This window comes from Chiloscyllium punctatum, chromosome 49 (genome assembly GCF_047496795.1).
Source record: "Chiloscyllium punctatum isolate Juve2018m chromosome 49, sChiPun1.3, whole genome shotgun sequence".
Taxonomy (NCBI): Eukaryota; Metazoa; Chordata; class Chondrichthyes; order Orectolobiformes; family Hemiscylliidae; genus Chiloscyllium; species Chiloscyllium punctatum.
Genome location: NC_092787.1, coordinates 18,936,379 through 18,954,663, shown reverse-complemented (window position 1 = coordinate 18,954,663; position 18,285 = coordinate 18,936,379). Strand labels below are relative to the sequence as shown.

Here is an 18,285-nt window from a genome sequence, read left to right as displayed (position 1 = left end):
ATTTTCACTTGGTCTGGCCCATGTATGACTCCAGACCTACAGCAATGTAGTCGACTCTTATCAGCACTCTAGCTATTAGAGATGGGCAATAAATGCTGATTTAGCCAGCGATACCCACATCCTGAGAATGAATTTAAAAATCCCTGGTCCCCTGACACCCCCGCAGCCAGAGCCCAGATCACTAATATAGTTTGAGTTATCAAAGGAGTAATCCTAATAATGGTATTAGGACATATTATTTTATATTCATAAAATTATACAGCAAGACTTTATCAAACTTTTATGGCAGAAAACATATATATCTGTAATTTGAAGAACCAAGGCTATTGTAACCTACCATGGCACAAGGGTGGTTACAGGAACTATACTAGGCCATCATATAGAGAAAGCGCTTGGACGATGGATGGGTCTGCTTTTGATCCCTCTTGAAACTCCTGTAGGGTCAATTTTCCATCAGCATTCTGTAATACAGGTAACCAAAATTACTGAAATAAAAACAAAATATTATGGATGCTGGAAATTTGAAACAGAAACAAAGTGCTACAGAAAGAGTCATATCAGACTCAAAACATGAACTCTCTTTCTCTCTCCATAGATACTACCAGACTTGCTGAATTTCTCCACTACTTTGTTTTTATTTTAAACCAGAATTACTGAACTGCCATAAATGTAGGGAAAATATGTAAAGCTCACCAAAACCAACTGATAAGTGCAAATACAAGGTTAAGTTTTAATTGGCAAAAACATTGTGGTACTTATTTTCAACTGCTCCATCTTGGCAGTGACATAGCGGAATGGAGCACATGGCAAGAATCATCCAATTGTCATTGCCATTCAATGGAATGCCAGTTGGGCAGACTCTGGAATGGCCAGTCAATGTAATCTATCAGGTAACAGCTCACTCTCTGAATTGAGAATTAGTCTTCTTTTAAATTCAGTTACGATTTAATTAAAACTGAAACAATACAAAATCTCATTACCTTGTCCATCATGGCAAAAATCCTATCCACTCGTTTCTCTGGTGTATTTTCCTCTTCAGGGAGTTCCACTGTATTACCCTAAAGGGCCCAGAACATTACATCTTAAAAACTAAGAATGGCAAAAACTTTAATAAAAACCAACATTCTATATAATCTGACCTAAACACATGTTTATATACAAATCTAATTGGACCAGGAGCAACAATTACAGATTATCTGCCAAACTAATGTGTTCTTCAATGTTAATGAGTATGGTTGAGTCTGGCAATGGGAGAAGGGACTTAACCTGGTAAGGGGTAAAGAGGGTGGGCAGGCAGGTTGGGTCCTGGGCAGGAGAGGGGCTGTCATGTCATTGGTGTGTAAGGGGTCTGGTGAAGGTATAGTTTTCAGGAAGGTGTTGGATTTTTTGGGGAGGGGAGAACAGGTGGTTGAACAGTTATTCAGGGATTACACTATGAATTTAATAGTTTAACTTCCCATGATTAATTATTTAAATGAATACAATCAAAGGGTTTCAAGTGTAGGAGAACTGTCGAGCAGAATTTCCTCAACAATTCCTTTGAGGAATGGGAATTTTACAGTGCTTCTATGCACAACTCCTATCTATGCTGGAATACAACTATCTAGCAATTGGAAAATTTAGGGCAATATTACAAATCAACAATAATAAAGAAAAATGGAGTAAAAGACTCATTGTCTTGACTGCAGTGAACAAGGAAAATGTTCACAGAATGAGGGAGGTGGAACATAGGTGTTGAAGTAGGTATTTGAGCACTTTGTGCCTTCCCATTATTTTAGACTATAGCCTACATTTACCACAACACCATTCCCCTGCACAATGTTCCATATCCTTTTATAACATTATTACATAAGAACGATAATTTAATTTAGTGTGGAGCATAATTCAAACAGAGATGTTCTCTACATATTCAAGAGTCTGGATATCTCCCTCTAACTAAAAGATGAATGAAAGATGGGTTGGCTGCCTTTTAATTTGTTATCATCTTACAGACACAGTGCAAGGTGGGGACCATTTCATCAATCTATAACTTTTGACAAATAAAAATTTTTGATTTTGTGCATTCTCTATAGTTCACTTCTAGTTTAAAGTGGATGGGAAGCAGATGAACTTTTTCATCTTCTTTTTGCAGGTAATTTTGCCTACTCTGCCATATTTGCCAACTAACGAGGTTAAAATTGCCTTTATTTTAGCTTCCAATTAAAATTATCATCAATAACTGCTCATGGGATCATCATAATCCTTACTGACTGAAACTTAAGGACAACCTCTTTTATTCAGCAGAAACTGCACATTTGATTCTTTATTCATCCTTATTCTGATTCTTTCATTTTCAATATGGTTATGTTTTAGTTTTACAAGAGTTTGCAATAGTTTATCTTGATTGAAGTTTACTTTTAAGGTTTATAAAAACCTTTTGTGGGTTTGGAGGGTGCTAAGATCTTTGGCAAATTTATTCAGTGCATTTGGTAGATATTACAGACTGCTGCTATGAAGCATTAATGATGGATGGAATAGCTGTTTGTGGAAGTGGTGCTAATCAAACAGGCTGCTTTGTCCTGAATGGTGTCAAGTTTCTTCAGTGAAGTTGGAGTTGCACTCATCCAGGCAACTGGGGAGCATTCCATCACACTCCTGACTTGTGCATTGTAAATGGTGGACAGGCTTTGGATAGTCAGGAGATGACTATAGCATTCCTAGCCTCTGATCTGTTTTTGTAGCCACTGTATTTATATGTTGAGCCCAGTTGAATATCTGGTCAATGGTAACCCTCAGAATGTTGATAACAGTAGATTCAGTGATGGTAACACCATTGAATGTCAATTGGCAGTGATTAGATGCTCTCTTATCAGAGATGGTCACTGCCTGACATTTGTGTGGTGTGAATGTTACTTGACACTATTCAGCCCAGGCTTGAATATTGTCCAGGTCTTGTTTATTTGTACATCGGAGGAGTCGCGAATGGTGCTGAATATTGTGTAATCATTGGCATACATCCCTGACCTTATGGTGGAGAGAAGGTGATTGATGAAGCATGGTTGAGCCTAGGACACTACCCTGAGGAACTCCTGCAGAGATGTCTTGGACCTGAGGTGATTGACCTCAAACCATCTTCCTATGCACCAGCTTTGACTAACCAGCAGACAGTATTCCCCTAATTCCCATTGATTCCAGTTTTGCTAGGGCTCCGTGATGCCACCTTGATGTCAAAGGCTGTCACTCTCATCTTACCTCACTGGGGTTTCAAATCAGCTGTGGTGCAATTCAAAGAAACTGTTCTTATTCTAAGCTGGATGCTGGAAACAATCTATACAATAGTATATTGCTTGTGCCTGCAAAGCCCACAGCCTGCCACATATATTCAGCACTCATGATTTACTAAATTGGGTTTCCAAGAATAAAAATGTACACAACTATGGAAGGTTAAATCCTTATTTATAAGGGAACTGCCAGTATTTAAAAATAAAAATTCTCAACTTTAGGCACAGTAAAATGCATATAATTTATACCTTATTTTGAAATTATTTTTAAAAATTAAGAGAAAATGTTCCTTGAATATCAAGAAACAGACTATTGCAAAAGAGAGAAGATATAGTTTATTTACAAAACTGGAAGACAAAAGTACAATTTATGTTGGTATTAATAAATTACTTACCACCATCTGATAAATAGCATCCACAATATCCAGCATCTCATTCCTGGTGATGTAGCCGTCATTATCTAGGTCATACAATTTAAAAGCCCCTGAAACAACATGTCAAACATTACTGCATATTCAAAATTAGTGCTCCCAGGCAGCCCACCAAAACCTAGTCTTTGATAATCATGTTCATGTTAACATCTCAACTACGATCTAACCAAAGCTGGCATTTACTCTACAACCATTATTCCGCGAGGCACTATTAGACAAGACACATGTAGATGGAGAAGAAATATGTGGTTATAATTAGGATTTCAGTAACACAATGAAACATGTGAAATGTCTATGTTAAATCTACTTTTACTGTGAAATGATGCTGCAGGAGAACTCCAGATTATTTTCTTTTAAACTTAGGTTGTGTATAGACAGCATTTTAAGTGACAAAATTAAGTACAAATGGTTAGAAGATCTGTGATTAGTTTGAGTTGTTGTGATCTGTAATTATCTGAGTACAGTAATGTAGTGTAGTGTCACTTCTTTATTCATTGAAAGGATGAAATGCAGGCGAGGCCAACACTTATTGCCCAACTCAGGTTGTCATTGAGAAGGTGGTTGTGAGCTGCATTTTTGAAGTGCTGCAGTCTCTAAGTGTTGGCACACATACAGTGCTACAAAAGAATGATGTTCCAGGATTCTGACATACCAACAATTTAGGAATGATGGTATAGAAAAAAAATCAGGATAGTGTGAGATTTAGAGGAGAACTTACAGATGTTTCCATGCATCTGCTGCCCTTGTCTTTTTAGGTGATAGATGTTATGGGTTTGGAAGGTGCTGGCAAAGGTGCCTTGCTGAGTTACACCTTGTGGATGGTACACACATGCTACAGTATGTTTGTGGTGAAGGGAATCAATTAAGGTAGTTGATGGAATGCCAATTAAGTGGGCTATTTTGGTAAATTTCATGCATACAGTCAGTTTTGATATAACGCGATAGCTCCATTCTTGTGGAATCTCATGTTCTAAAAAAATCATACAATAAACTAATTTAAATTAATGGGGCAGGAATCGCGTTATAGCCAATACAGGTTATTGGCATACTACAAATAACGGTCTAATCGTGTTAAAGCCAATTTGCGTTGAAGAAACACAAATCCAGGCAATGGAGAATTTTCAATCACACTCATAACTTGTGTCTTATAGATGGCAGAAAAGTTGTTGGGGAGTTAGGAAATGAGTTACCTGCTGCAGAATTCCTAGCCTCTGGCCTACTCTTGTAGCCACAGTACTTATGAGACTGGGGTTCAGTTAAGTTTCTGGTCAATTGTAACTCCCAGGATGTTGACTGTGAAGGCTTCAGCAAAGGTCATGGCATTGAATGTAAAGGGAAAATAGTTAGCATGTCTTGTTGGAGATGGATATTTCCTCATACCTTTATGGTGTCGATAATACTTGCCATTTATCAGCATAAGCCTGAATATTGTTCAGGTCTTGCTGCAAGCAGACACGGACTGTTTTAGATAGCTGAGGATTTCCAAATGGTGCTGACTATTGTGCAATCGTTGGGAGAATATCCCCATTTCTGACCTTATAATGGAAGGACAAAGTAGCTGAAGTTGATTAGGCTAAGTACAATGCCTTGAGGAATTTCTGCAGTGATGTTCTGGAACTGAGGTTGATTATTAGACTAATAATTCAGAGATTGATTGATAAACAAGAAAAGAAGTGACCATAAACCTATTAAGAACGTCATAAAAATCCACTGGTATACTAATGTCCTTCAGGGAAGGAAGTCTGGCATCTCTACCCCCTGACCAATACATCACTCCAGTCCCACAATAACTTGAATGACTCTCAATTGCCCTACCAAGTGGCCTAGTAAACATTAAGTTGTACTAAGCTTTTCTCAGGATAACTAGGAATAGACAGTTAATGCGAACTATATTAGTTTTAAAATTATATGACAGTGGCTTTAGAAAGTGGAATATATTTCAAATTGCAACACTAAAGTTTTTTTTCAAAAAACATTAAAACTCCACATTTGTTCAATTGTGTGCAATTAGTACTGAGAATTGAAGATGAAATATTGAAGAAATGAAGACTAAAAACAGAAAATTTGGGTCAAGTGAGTTACTTACATCGTAGTTTCTCATCCAGAGTCCCTCTTGAAGTTACTGATAGTGCTTGGATGAATTCAGAGAACTCAATTTTCCCATCCTGAAATCCATTTAAAAATGCACCTTCATCAATTCATTTGTGAATTACTTTGGTTTTCAGCTTTATCTCAGTTGCAACGCTTTTGACCCTGATTCACAAGATTTTGGATTCAAATCCTATTGCGGGATTTATAGAGTCATTGAGTCATACAGCATGGAATAAACCCTTTGATCCAACTAGTGCACGCGACCATGTTTCCAAACTAAACTTGTCCCACTTGCCTGCATTTGGCCCATACCCCTCCAACCTTTTCTATTCATGTACTTATCCAAATGTTTTTTAAATGTTGTAACTGTACCTGCACCCACCACTTTCTCTGGCAGTTCATTCCACAACAAACCATTCTCTGTGTAATTCAGCATACAATATACAGGCTGCCACTTCAATGTATTTATTTGTGAATGTTGCCTTGTTGAGGGCACTGTCTTTTGAATGAGATGTTAAACTGATGTGCCATCATTTCGGATTTTAAACGTAATGTATGTTGCTGTAGCCAAAGCTCATTGAGCAATTTTCACATGCACTATTCAACTAGTTTGAAAATTATTCTTCAAGCCGCATTCAGTCACAATCCAAACAATATAAACTAGCTCTCCATTCTAAACAGACATTTATTCAGCTCACTTCTAAACATGTCAACTGACACACTAACTGCTTTATTTGATAGTTTGTCCCATGTACTCATTAGCTTGTGGAGACAAGCCACATCATATTGATCTGAAATCCTGCAAGTAACTTGTTAATTTTAAGGATGTGCATTTCAGCTCAGCTTGAAGTGTGCACATAATTTCAAGTTATGTCTGCTTCTCTTGTGAAACTCCACTGAGGTAAAATTTATCTTCTTCAATGGTAGAATCTAGAAAACAAGCTACTCACTTTATTTTCATCAAACACATTGAAGACAAATGTAGCAAACTTGGTTGGGTCTCCACAGGGAAAGAATTGTTTGTAGATTTTCTGAAAGCCTGCTGCATCAAGCTGTCCACTGGGGCAGTCTTTAATGAAACCTTTGTACCTGTCAGACAAAATATTAATGAAGATTATTTTACCAATAAACTTACAAATTAAAATGACACACTTCAAATAAAATTTTAATTTTAGAATTAAAGAACAGTGATATATGAAAATAGCTTCAGAAATCATTTAATCATGGAATGGTTACAGCACAGAGGCAGGCCCACACATTTGGCCCATCATGTCTGCGTCAGCTCTCTTAAGAGCTACTCAACAATCTCACCTATTTTTACTTGTAGCCCTACAATGCTCTCTCGTCACATTATAATGGAATTGCGCTTTGCAAACTACAACCAAATCAGCTTCCTCAGACTCTTATTTTGAAACCCCTAATCACATACTGTATTATAAAGCCATTTCTCATGTTGCCTTTGATTTACAATTCACCCATCAGGATAATTTGAGAAAGACTGAGTATGTTTCAGGGCCAAAGGTGGTAGCCTTGGGCTCTTCCATGATATTGCACAGTAAGATAAAATTCCATTGTTCATAGGGGATGCATTTCCAACAAACATCGTAATTGGCAGCTTTTACAAACAGTGAAAATGGCCAACTGCATGTGTACAATTCAGAAAGCAGGCATAGTGTGCACATTTATTCTTGGAAAACTATAGATGAATGAACATCAAAGTCACAGTGGTCAAAGGGATACCCAGTAAGTGTCCCACTTGTCAGTAAATTCATGAGGGGCAGGCATGCGAACAGTGGGACTTTACTGCATAATGTGAACAAGATTCACTTACCATCTATTGCACTAACTCTGGAAAGGCCTAAAGGCTGCTTTTGGCCTAAAAGGTGCTAAGTCAACCATGAAAGAGGAAGGTGTGTCAAAGTTTTGAGCAATTGGTGAAGCCAGTAAGTCCTCTCACACTGCTGCTTTGCAGTAAACACACAAGTGGCATTCTCCACTAAGAGGATATTGCTGCCAAGCCAAAAACAACGGTCTGCATATCACACAAATCAGTAATATGGTATATGAACTTCAGTTCAGATTTCCAGCATTCGCAATATTTTGCTTTTCTATGAATTTCAGTCTGGTGTGAGTCCAGGAATGTTAGCCATATATTCCAATGACTGGTGGACTGTACCAACTACTCCTTCGACTGTTTACAGCAGGATGTATGCCAACATTGCTCCCAATATTAGATGTGGTTTTGATATTGGACAATAGGTGCAAAATAACTCTTAATACACTTAGAATTACACTGAAAATCAATTTAAGATTATCAGTTTGGTTCACAATGGGATTAATTTGCTATATTTATTCACACACAGGACCACATTCTTTGCATGGAAAAAGAATAGGTCAACACATTGTTCCTTTTTCACTGAGTAAAGGTCTATGAAAACAACCAATTCTTGCTGCATCCCTATGGCAATGCCTTAAATTGTCAGCTTATCTACTAGGTCTGAATTTAATCAGTTAACTAAGGCAGTTGAGAGATCCTGCTGCATCTCTATATAGCTCGTTCCGCTATAAGACACGTTTCGTTAATGCAAATTCGCTATAACACGATTGACGAATTGGCTACACTGTTACTATAGGGAGACCTTTAAAACCATGTATTGGTTAAAAGGCAATTCCGGCACCATTAGTTTAAATGGTTCTCGAATTTCTTATTACATGGGGTTGCACAAGAATGGAACTACTGTGTTATAACAGAATCGACTGTACCAAATATAGTTCAACTCTTTTTTCATGTTGTATAAATAGCAGCTTTCTTTCAAGGTTGGTTTTCTCTTGCACTTCAATCCCAATGACATAATTTTTTATTTTAACATGTACTAGTAAACTGGCATAACTAGTTAGTTCTCTTACACTGCTACTTTGCAGTAAACACACAAATGACATTCTCTACTAAGACGGAAAGGAGTGTGAATGTAACAAAACAGATGTTAAATCTTCTATGATTTCATGGGATAGTGTCTTAGGAAAGATAAAACTTGGGGGTGATTGAGGAAGTATCAGGATGTCATGGAAGAACAATCCGCTTGGAATGCTGACAGGGCAGGGATGATGTGTTTGGTCTTGCCATCATGCTAGAGATGAAAGAAATAGCAGAGGATGATCCTTTATTTGTGGAGACAGATGGGATGGAGAGTTCATGCTCGGGAAAGGGTGAGGGCAAAAATACAGGAGATGGTTTGAAAACAGTCAAGAGTCCTGACACCCATGGCTTTGAGTTCTTCTTCCACTGCCTTCACATCTGTGCCTACATTTTTGGATAGGAATCTCTCCTTCCCTTTCACCCACCTCCAGTATCATCATTCAGATAAAATTTGTAAATTTTTAATTATAATAGCTTAAATATTTATTTTTGAAATAAGACCTTCACTAAAACATTTTCCCCTTTTCCACTGATCTGGTCGAAATGGGTCACTTTAAGTCTTGGATTCAGTAAGCAAGGCTTTATTTAAGCATGTGCTGGGAACAACTTTCTCCTTATTATCCAAGATAGCTTCCTCCAAAGTACAAAGGTTTCAGCAAAGTTTATAATTCTCAACTTAATTCTTGTCTCAATCTCATCTGTAAGGCTGTTGCTTCATATGGTAACTTGGTAATTGTTACAACTTGCATACTTAGCGAGGTTCCAGAGGAAGGGAACCGTATGCTGTCATTCCTACAATATTGGCAACATTTCCCATCATGTTTCAAGAAAATACTCATAACTACATTTATCTATTCTAAAGCTATCATCATACTTTTAAATATCAATCTTAATCAATTTTCCCAAATGGTCTTGCTTCATCTACGACAAATATTGACTCTAGGCACTGTTCCACTTGATTTCTAAAGACATCATAGGAGAACTCTGACTCTTCTCACTTAGTATCACATGAGAATGTTTCAATAGCGTCATAGAGTTTTACAGCACAGCAATAGATCCTTCAGTCTAACACGTCCGCGCCAAGGGACATTCCAATCTGGCCTAATCCCGTTTGGCAGCATTTGGCCCATATTCCCCCGAACCCTTCCTATTCATATACTCATTCAGGTGTCTTTTCAATGTTGTAATTGTACTCAACTCCACCGCTTCCTCTGGCAGCTCATTCCATACATGCACCACCCTGTGTGTGAAAAGGTTACCCTTCAGGTCATTTTTAAATTTTCGCCTCTCTCCTTAAACCTATGCCGTCTAGCTTTGAACTCCCCTACCCTGAGTAAAAGACCATGTCCATTCACCCTATATATGCCCATTATGATTTTATAAACCTATGGTCACCCATCAGCCTCCGATGCCCCAGGGAAGATAACTGCAACCTATTCAGCCTCTCCCCAAAGCTCAAACTTTCCAGTCTTGGCAATAACCTTGTAAATTTTTCTGTATCCTGCTCAAGCTTTACACTAAGGATTTATAAATCAATAAATCTGACCTCCATTATGAGCCAGTCTTCTCTGACCATCAAGTCCCGAGCTTGAACTCAGAGATTCTGACCCTGGGATTTGAGACGCTACAGCTTGTTACTTTGTTAACAATGGCAACGATTGAGGGGTGGCACATTAGCACTGTAATTAGCACTGCTCCCTCACAGTGCCATGGACATAGATTCAATTCCAGCCTTGGGTGATGGTCTGCGTGGAGTTCACACATTCTCCCCGTGTCTGCGTGCGTTTTGTCTGGGTGGTCTGGTTTCCCCCCACAGTCCAAAGATTGCAGGTTAGGTGGATTGGCCACAGGAAATGCAGGTTACAGGTTCAGTGTGGGATGCTCTTTGGGGGATTGCTACAGACTTGATGGGCTGAATGGCCTCTTAATAAATAGTAAGGATTCTATGATTTCCATATCCAACCTGTTGTTTAGTTGCAACTTATACAAGTTAGATAACTCCAACTGGAATGTTATGAATGAACTTGCACAAGTGTCCCACAACACCAAAGCAATCAAATTACTATGAACACAAGCCAGTACCATGCAAGTAGTCCCAACTTTATTAGGAGACAAGTTACAACAGCTTTTAATATTATCTCTGATCCTTTTTGGTCTCTTAAGCTTACAAGCTTCCCCAGTCTCTCAGAGGTTTTACAGAGCTATTCTCTCTCTCTCTCTCTTGCTTTCTTTTCCTCCTCCCCCACCTCCCCCACCTCCCCCCCGGAATGAAATTGATTTTTGTCAGAATGATGAAAGGAGCTTTCCTTTTAAGCTTATGAACACTGCTGTGATGAGTCAGCAGCTGAAACAAAAAACAAAGACCTTCACTCAATTCAAAAAACAGACCAATGCCTGGGGAATAACTCCGCACTATCTGTACACAGAGACACTGCAACTGTGGAACCAACAGAAAAACTATTTACACAAAGGAATTGCACCAAAGACAGAACTGAGAGATGGGAACAGAGATGCAGGCTTCCGTTAAAACCATCAGACAAAAATACATGATAGAAAAAAGTAATTAAAACAATTAACAGCTTGTCCTAATCCCCAGCCCTGAATATCACCCTCACCAAAAATCCCCATCCTGATCCAATCCCCTCCTTCTCCACTGACCCAATTACTTACCTTCTCTCCTTAATCTTTTACATTTACCTTTTTTCCATGTTAGAATGCACACTGAGAATGACAATTATCTAGGCAATAATGCAGTCAAATGTCCCAATTAATATTTCTTAGGGCGATGAACCTTTTATCACAAAGTTGTTTATTACTTTATGAACTTCTACTGCATGACAGCTACCAATATTGTTCACAGAATATCAAATAAAGATGTTTTAAATAGTGTTGCATGTAAGAAAGGCATTAGGATCATGTGAAAAGGGCTGGCTTTGGCACAGATTCCATTTAAACTCTATCACCCTTCAATATTTACCCACATTTCTGCCATATTACACTTTTTGGAACCCGACATTCACGTAACAGTCTTACACGGTACTTGTAAGAAACTACATCAGTATTGTCTCACAAGTAGGCATCACAAAAATTGAGGCTGTGATTATCCACCAGTAGTTTCATTAAATTGGTCATATAGTTTAGTTGTCAGATGCCAGGTTCCCGAGAAAGTTGTCTCTTTTCAGTTTAATTAGGGAAGATACATGATATGAGGACAAAAGCAGCACTTCAAGGGATATGTAGAATGCCATCATCAAAAAAACACACATTGATCTCCTTGGAGACCATTGTCCTGGACAGAACCAGATGAGGATAAGGTCTGTGGGAAGAATTCCAGTATTTTGAGATTCAATAATGTCAAGTCAAAGAGAAAAAGTGAAAGCAGCAAAAAGCACTATTAATGACTTGAGATCATGATACACGTCCAGACATCCCATGTGACAACAAAAACTTGATGTACCATGAAGACTGACAGATTCCAAACTGGCCTCATTAGCCACTTAGGACCTATGAGTGATAGCCAAGAATATGCGATAATAAATACCAATTGTCAGTGATGTTAAACTGGTGTTACTCAATCAAGCAACATTATAATCCCCACTCGATTTTCCTAGTCATGACTCACTTATCATGCGTTTCCACATTGTTAGTGTATGTGTGTGTGTATATGTATGTATAAATGTATATATATATTTAATTTTAACCATAAACACATAATTTACTTAACTTTCATCCTTTCAACAGTATATGATGCCTTTTCTAGCTTCAGCTACCAGATCAATTCTTTTTGACAGCCTTAGAAATAAACCTTCTATTTATTCCTTGTCATGCTGTGCTCCCTGCAGCTAAGTTTTATTTCTGCTGTTTAAACACAAATTTTGTTTAAAGTTTATCTAAGTTTGTCAAATGCTACTCTAGACTTTACTTCTTTTAAGAAAATAAGTTCAAACTGTGCTGGCCATACAGTTCCTTGATAGCAACCTGCTCCAAATTTCAGTAAAGTCATGGTTGATCTAAAACAACTCCACACTCCTAAACAAAATACATATTCACTTTTTTCTCTTGTGATCAAAGATCTATCAACATTAGTCTTGAAGTACTTAATCACTGACAATTATAAATATTCGTAATCCTGAGTGAAGAAATTTCTCCTCATCTTAACTCTAAATTCCCAATCCTTTATTCTGACAGTTCAACTTTACAGTAAGGTAAAACAACTACTCAGCGTCTACCCTATCAAGCCCTTGAAGAGTTTGATACTTTTCAATGAAACAACCTCTTGTTCTTCTGAATTACTCGGGACAAATGCCCAGTCTACGCAATCCCTCCGAATCATCCCCTCCCTGGAATCAGTTCAGTGGACTTTCAATGGTTCTCATCAAAGGTAACCATATATCCTTCCCATACATAAGACAACCACCATTTCCAGATAGACCTTCAAATCTAGTCAGTATCACATTGTTAGCTGTGGGAGCTTGCAGTGCACCAAGTGGATGAATATATTTCCTATATTACAATGGTGACTACACCTCAAATGTACTTAATTGGCTGTAAAATGCATTGTGCCATTCTAATACGGTGAAATGCACTATGTGAATGCAAATATTTTGTTTCTTTCCTTTCATGTGCAATCTCAGCAAAGTTCTTCATAAATTCAGCAAAACTACCTCAATCTCAAGCAGCAACCACTTAACACGAAAGGCTAACATTTATCTTCCTAATTACGTGTTGTAGCTGCTTGTTAACTTTTTGATTAATGTCAAGCAATATCCTATTCTCTCTGCAGCAGGCACCTTGCAAGAAAAGTGCAATTCTCCCTAGACCATAAGATGTAGGAACAGAAATTAGTCCATTCAGCCCATTGAGCCCGCTCTGCCATTCAATCATGGCTGATAAGTTTCTCCCACATTCTCCCCGTTACCCTTGATACTCAAGAACCTGTCTATCTCAGTCTTAAATCTGCCCAATGACCTGTGACAATGAGTTTCATTGATTCACCACTCTCTGGCTGAAGACATTTCTCCTTATCTCCATTCTAAAAGGTCTTTCCTTTACTCTAAGGCTATGCCCTTGGGTTCTCTCTTCTCCAATCAACAGAAACATTTTCCCAACATCTACTGTGTCCAGGCCATTCAGTATTCTGTATGTTTCAATTAGATACCCCCTCATCCTACTGAACTCTATCAAGTATAAACGCAGAGTCCTCAAACGTTCCTTAAAAGTTAAGCCTTTCATTCCTGGGACCATATTCACGAATGTCCTCTGACCATGCTCCAGGGCCAATGGACCCTTCCTGACATATGGGACCCAAAACTGCACACAATACTCCAAATATGGTCTGACCAGAGCTTTACAGAGCCTCAGACATACATCCCTGCTTTTATATTCAAGTCCTCTCTAAATAAATATCATCATTGCACTTGCTTTCCTAACTACTGATTCAACCTGCAAGTTTACCTTGAGAGAGTCCTGGACGAGAACTCCCAAGTCTCTTTGTACTTTGGACTTGTAAATATTCTCCCCATTTAGAAAACACTCCATGCCTCTATTCTTCCTACCAAAGTGCATGTCCTCACACTTTCCCATGTTGTATTGCATCTGCCACTTCTTTGCCCACTCTTTTAACTGTCCAAATCCTTCTGCAGAATCCCCACCTCCTCAGTGCTCCCTGTCCCTCTACATATTTTTGTAAAGTCTGTAAACTTAGCCAGAATGCCCTCAGTTCCTTCGTCTAGATTGCTAATGTATAAAATAAAAAGTCGTGATCCCAGAACTGAGCTTTGCAGAACAACTTGTCACCAGCTGCCATTCTGAGAAGGACCCTTTTACCCCACTTTCTGCCAGACAGCCAAGCTTTTACCTATGCTAACACATTATCTTTGACACCATGGGCCCTTATCTTACTCAGGAGCCTTCTGAGCACTTGTCAAAGGCTGTCTTAAGTTCAGATAGGTAACGTGTTGGCTCTCCTTGTCTAACCTGCTCATTACTTCCTCAAAGTTACAGAGAATAAACTTGTGACTTTTAGAGGTTCTTCCAGCCATCACCTAAAAGCTAGCTTATCCAATTTGCAGGTCCCTCCTACTATATCCAGTATTTTGGAATAAATAAAACCCCAACCCCCAAACTTCTAACTAACCACAAAGACAGATGAGAGAAAGAAAGAGAAAGAATGAGCAAAATAGAAAAACAACAAGATTAACCAGGAATGGCAAAGACAAAATATAACAATCCACATCATAGCAAATACTCCTTTCAATGGTATTTGAAACAGAGGCAAGCTGAGATGGGACTGAGTTGGTTTGTGGTTGAACTGGCCAGTTATACCAAGAGCTGAAGTTTACTGGCTCCATTCTCAAGTATGGACTGCTTCCATTCTCACTTAAAGGTAACGGTAAACTGCTAATAAGACTGAAAAGAAAAGATTTTAGTGAAAACTTTCTGATCGTTAAACCCAGGCATAAGGAGTTCTGATATTCCAAATTAAAAACCGATATTATGAGCAAAGCATAATATTTCTTGCTGAATTAATAATGTGAACACATCTTGGTTCAAGTTTACTACAAAGGTACAATGTAACTGTAAATCTCTGTCTCAAATACATTACTGGGCATGGAATCTATGGAAGTAGACCTTGAAGTTTGATCCAATTGTAATGCCAGCTCTCACTTTTATCAGAGTGTGTTGCTAGAGCTTCATGTATCAACATTTACTGCTCTTTTCACAGATGCAGGTCTCATTTTAAAGGAAGTTAAAAATAAAATAAATCTCCCCCTAAAAGAAGTGATTTTCACTAGAGTCGAATTCCACGTGTGCCTGCTGCAATATCATGTCTTCCTAGTTTGCACATCCTTCACATCCAAACCCACATAGAAAATCCTGGAAAGCTATTTAATTGTAACATCTCACCCTGCCCACAAACATGCATACTTTAATCTCTTTGGATAGCTATCAGCAGAGAGTACTTTGGCTGACATTTTCATCTTGTCTTTTTAAACCTGACTGACCAAAATGTTGGCACACTTTTGTTATTTAGCTAAGTTGAGAGCAAATCTGATAAAATTTATAATGTGCCATTCATGGCCTTATGACTTTCCAAATAACAATGAGATAATGACAAAATAATCTGATTCAGTAGTGTTTATTAAGCTATAAATCGATCAGGGTACTGGGGAAAATGTTCCTGTTCTTCATAATATTGCTGTAGCACATTTTAACTCGGAGAAAGTGAGGACTGCAGATGCTGGAGATCAGAGTCGAGAGTGGGGTGCTGGAAAAGCACAGCAGGTCAGGCAGCATCCGAACAGCAGGGGAACTGATGTTTCGGGCAAGAGCCCTTCATCAGGAATATAAAGTCCATCTAAATGGCTGGAGCTCTGTTTAAGAATCCTACTGAGAAAGGACCACTGTCACCACAATATTCTTTCAATACTCTACTGAAATGTCATCCTTGATTTTGTGCTGAAGTCTCTCAGGTACACTACAACCTTTTGTCTCAGCACACAGTCATGACCGATAGTCTAATAGTTTGGTAGCAGGGGAACATGGCTTTGATGGATACACTCACCAACCTGGATGAGAATATCAGTACTCAGTGCCTCCAATTTTCAGACACTGAGTACTAGGCTGGAGTAAATACAGCCAGGAGCATGCACTGCTTTGCAAACTAATAAATCTAATTGCTCAAAGCCACTAAATACAAAGGCAAGATGACGATGCTAACAGTTACAATATAGCACTGTGAAAATGGGTTCAAACTTGTGTAGGATCCACTCTGATTGGCTTTTTTCTCCTGATGCTGAAAACTCATTGTTTTGGGGATGTAGCCTTTTGAGAGATTGTTTAATCAAAAATAACTGCACAATACTGTTCCATAAAGTACATAATTGAGGACATTTGTGGACCATAAAATGTTCTTCAAAAGCATAAACAAGGTTATATATGCTTTGGAAACTGAAACAGCACAGATCATCTTGTTTCAGGGCTTTTGTATTGTCACTATCTAGACGTTACCACCAACGCAATTGGGACTTGTAACTACAGATGTATTTTAGCCACAAAGGGGAAATATGTTGCAACATATTGAAAGTTTATGATAGAAATCAGTTACTGTGAGCTTAAAGATCCTGTACACATCTCCAAAAACAGCCTGCAGATTTGAGCAGTGTTGTAATTATATCTTCAATAATGTGCACAAAAAAAATCATTCTACTTGGAGCCCATCAGATAATGTATAAACTAGTCAGCAGTTGTTCAATTACTACATGTTAATTTCAATACATTCTTCTTCAACAAACGTGATCAGTATTCAGGCAATTGTTAATGTAATAATACACTTTCTGCATAAATATTCAGGAAGCAAAACATTGTTTCCAATGATCTTGTATGAGAATATAAACTAATTCGTGAGAGTGGACAGAATGGTCATATTTCATTCTTATTTGGATGAGCTGAGTCAATTCAGAAAATCAGTGCACTCCCTGCAGAACAATGCATCCTTTCAATTAATAAATCAGAATGCATGTTCACTGTATCTTTAACAGAACTTGTATTCTATGGTTGTGACAGGTAATGTGCTTTTTATGATCTGCACAATTAGGGCACCGATTTCTGTGATAATAAGTGTGGCACAGTTCAGAGCCATAACTGCAGAATACTTGTCAATTCTACAGTGTATTTAGCTTATCGCATTTAGCAGCAGGCTAGCATTGCTGGCTGAACATGCTCCTCAGTACATGTGCAATCAGTTGAATTGAGCAGTACACTGATGGGAGTACTGCATGTAAAATAAGATTTATATGTAAGGAAAACCATTAAGATGCATGAACCTAATTAGCTTTTAAATGATTCTGATGTTCTTGCATTCATTGCTCTATCATGAAATGATCATTAATTTTGTGTAAAATGCCCTAATACAAATACTTTATATTTTGCTTACTTGCTTGAGCCAGTGGCCTTTCTTGTTTTTTTAAAAATTCATTTGTGGGATGTGGGTGTTGCTGGCTAGCCAGCATTTATTGCTCATCCCTAGTTGCCCTTGAGTGCTGGTGGCGAGCTGCCTCCTTGAACTACTGCAGTCAACCTCTCATATTTTAAGTAATACTCCAGATAAACCTTGTCTTCTCATTTACCTCAAAAATCAATTGTCAGATTTCTACAGTCGTGAAAAAAGGCCACAGAACAGCGGTCTTCTCTCAAAAAGACTTGGAACATAACAGTGAGGAAGTAATGCATCAATTTCCTTGAATTCCAGGAGCAGAAATTATTGTTTCATTTGCTGTTGCATTGTTTTGGAACTTTGGAAAAAAAAGTCAAAGCAACAGCAGTTTTAAAAGAGAGAAGATCAGACAAAGGAAGCACGTGGTGAGGGCAGTGCAGGAGAGAGAGAGAGAGAAAACCTGCACAGTTACTGCCTTTGCTGTTTTGAATTCATGTATCACTGGACATCGGAGAGCGTCTGGGAAAATTGACAAACAGTAAAATTCACAACTAATCTTGGAGGAACCTGTTTGGGCGAAGTTCACAGCACAGAATCAGATAAGTTAATTGTTGTTTTAAGTGTGTCCAATAGAAAGGCTGCAGTAGTGAG

The 18,285-nt window shown here is 38.3% G+C and overlaps 1 protein-coding gene across 4 annotated transcripts in view; it reads right to left on the bottom strand.

Moving 5' to 3' along the window:
• Window positions 1-18,285, bottom strand: part of LOC140469321 (neuronal calcium sensor 1) — a 158,091-nt gene that overhangs the window by 12,262 nt on the left and 127,544 nt on the right. For all 4 annotated transcript variants that reach the window (XM_072565715.1, XM_072565714.1, XM_072565716.1 and 1 more), the window contains 5 exons: window positions 6,733-6,871; window positions 5,778-5,856; window positions 3,656-3,744; window positions 981-1,058; window positions 338-461 (listed from right to left, as the gene is read on the bottom strand). In XM_072565715.1, coding sequence (XP_072421816.1) covers window positions 363-461; window positions 981-1,058; window positions 3,656-3,744; window positions 5,778-5,856; window positions 6,733-6,871 — 484 coding nt within the window. In that variant the 3' untranslated portion in view covers window positions 338-362. The remainder of the gene's footprint in view (window positions 1-337; window positions 462-980; window positions 1,059-3,655; window positions 3,745-5,777; window positions 5,857-6,732; window positions 6,872-18,285) is intronic.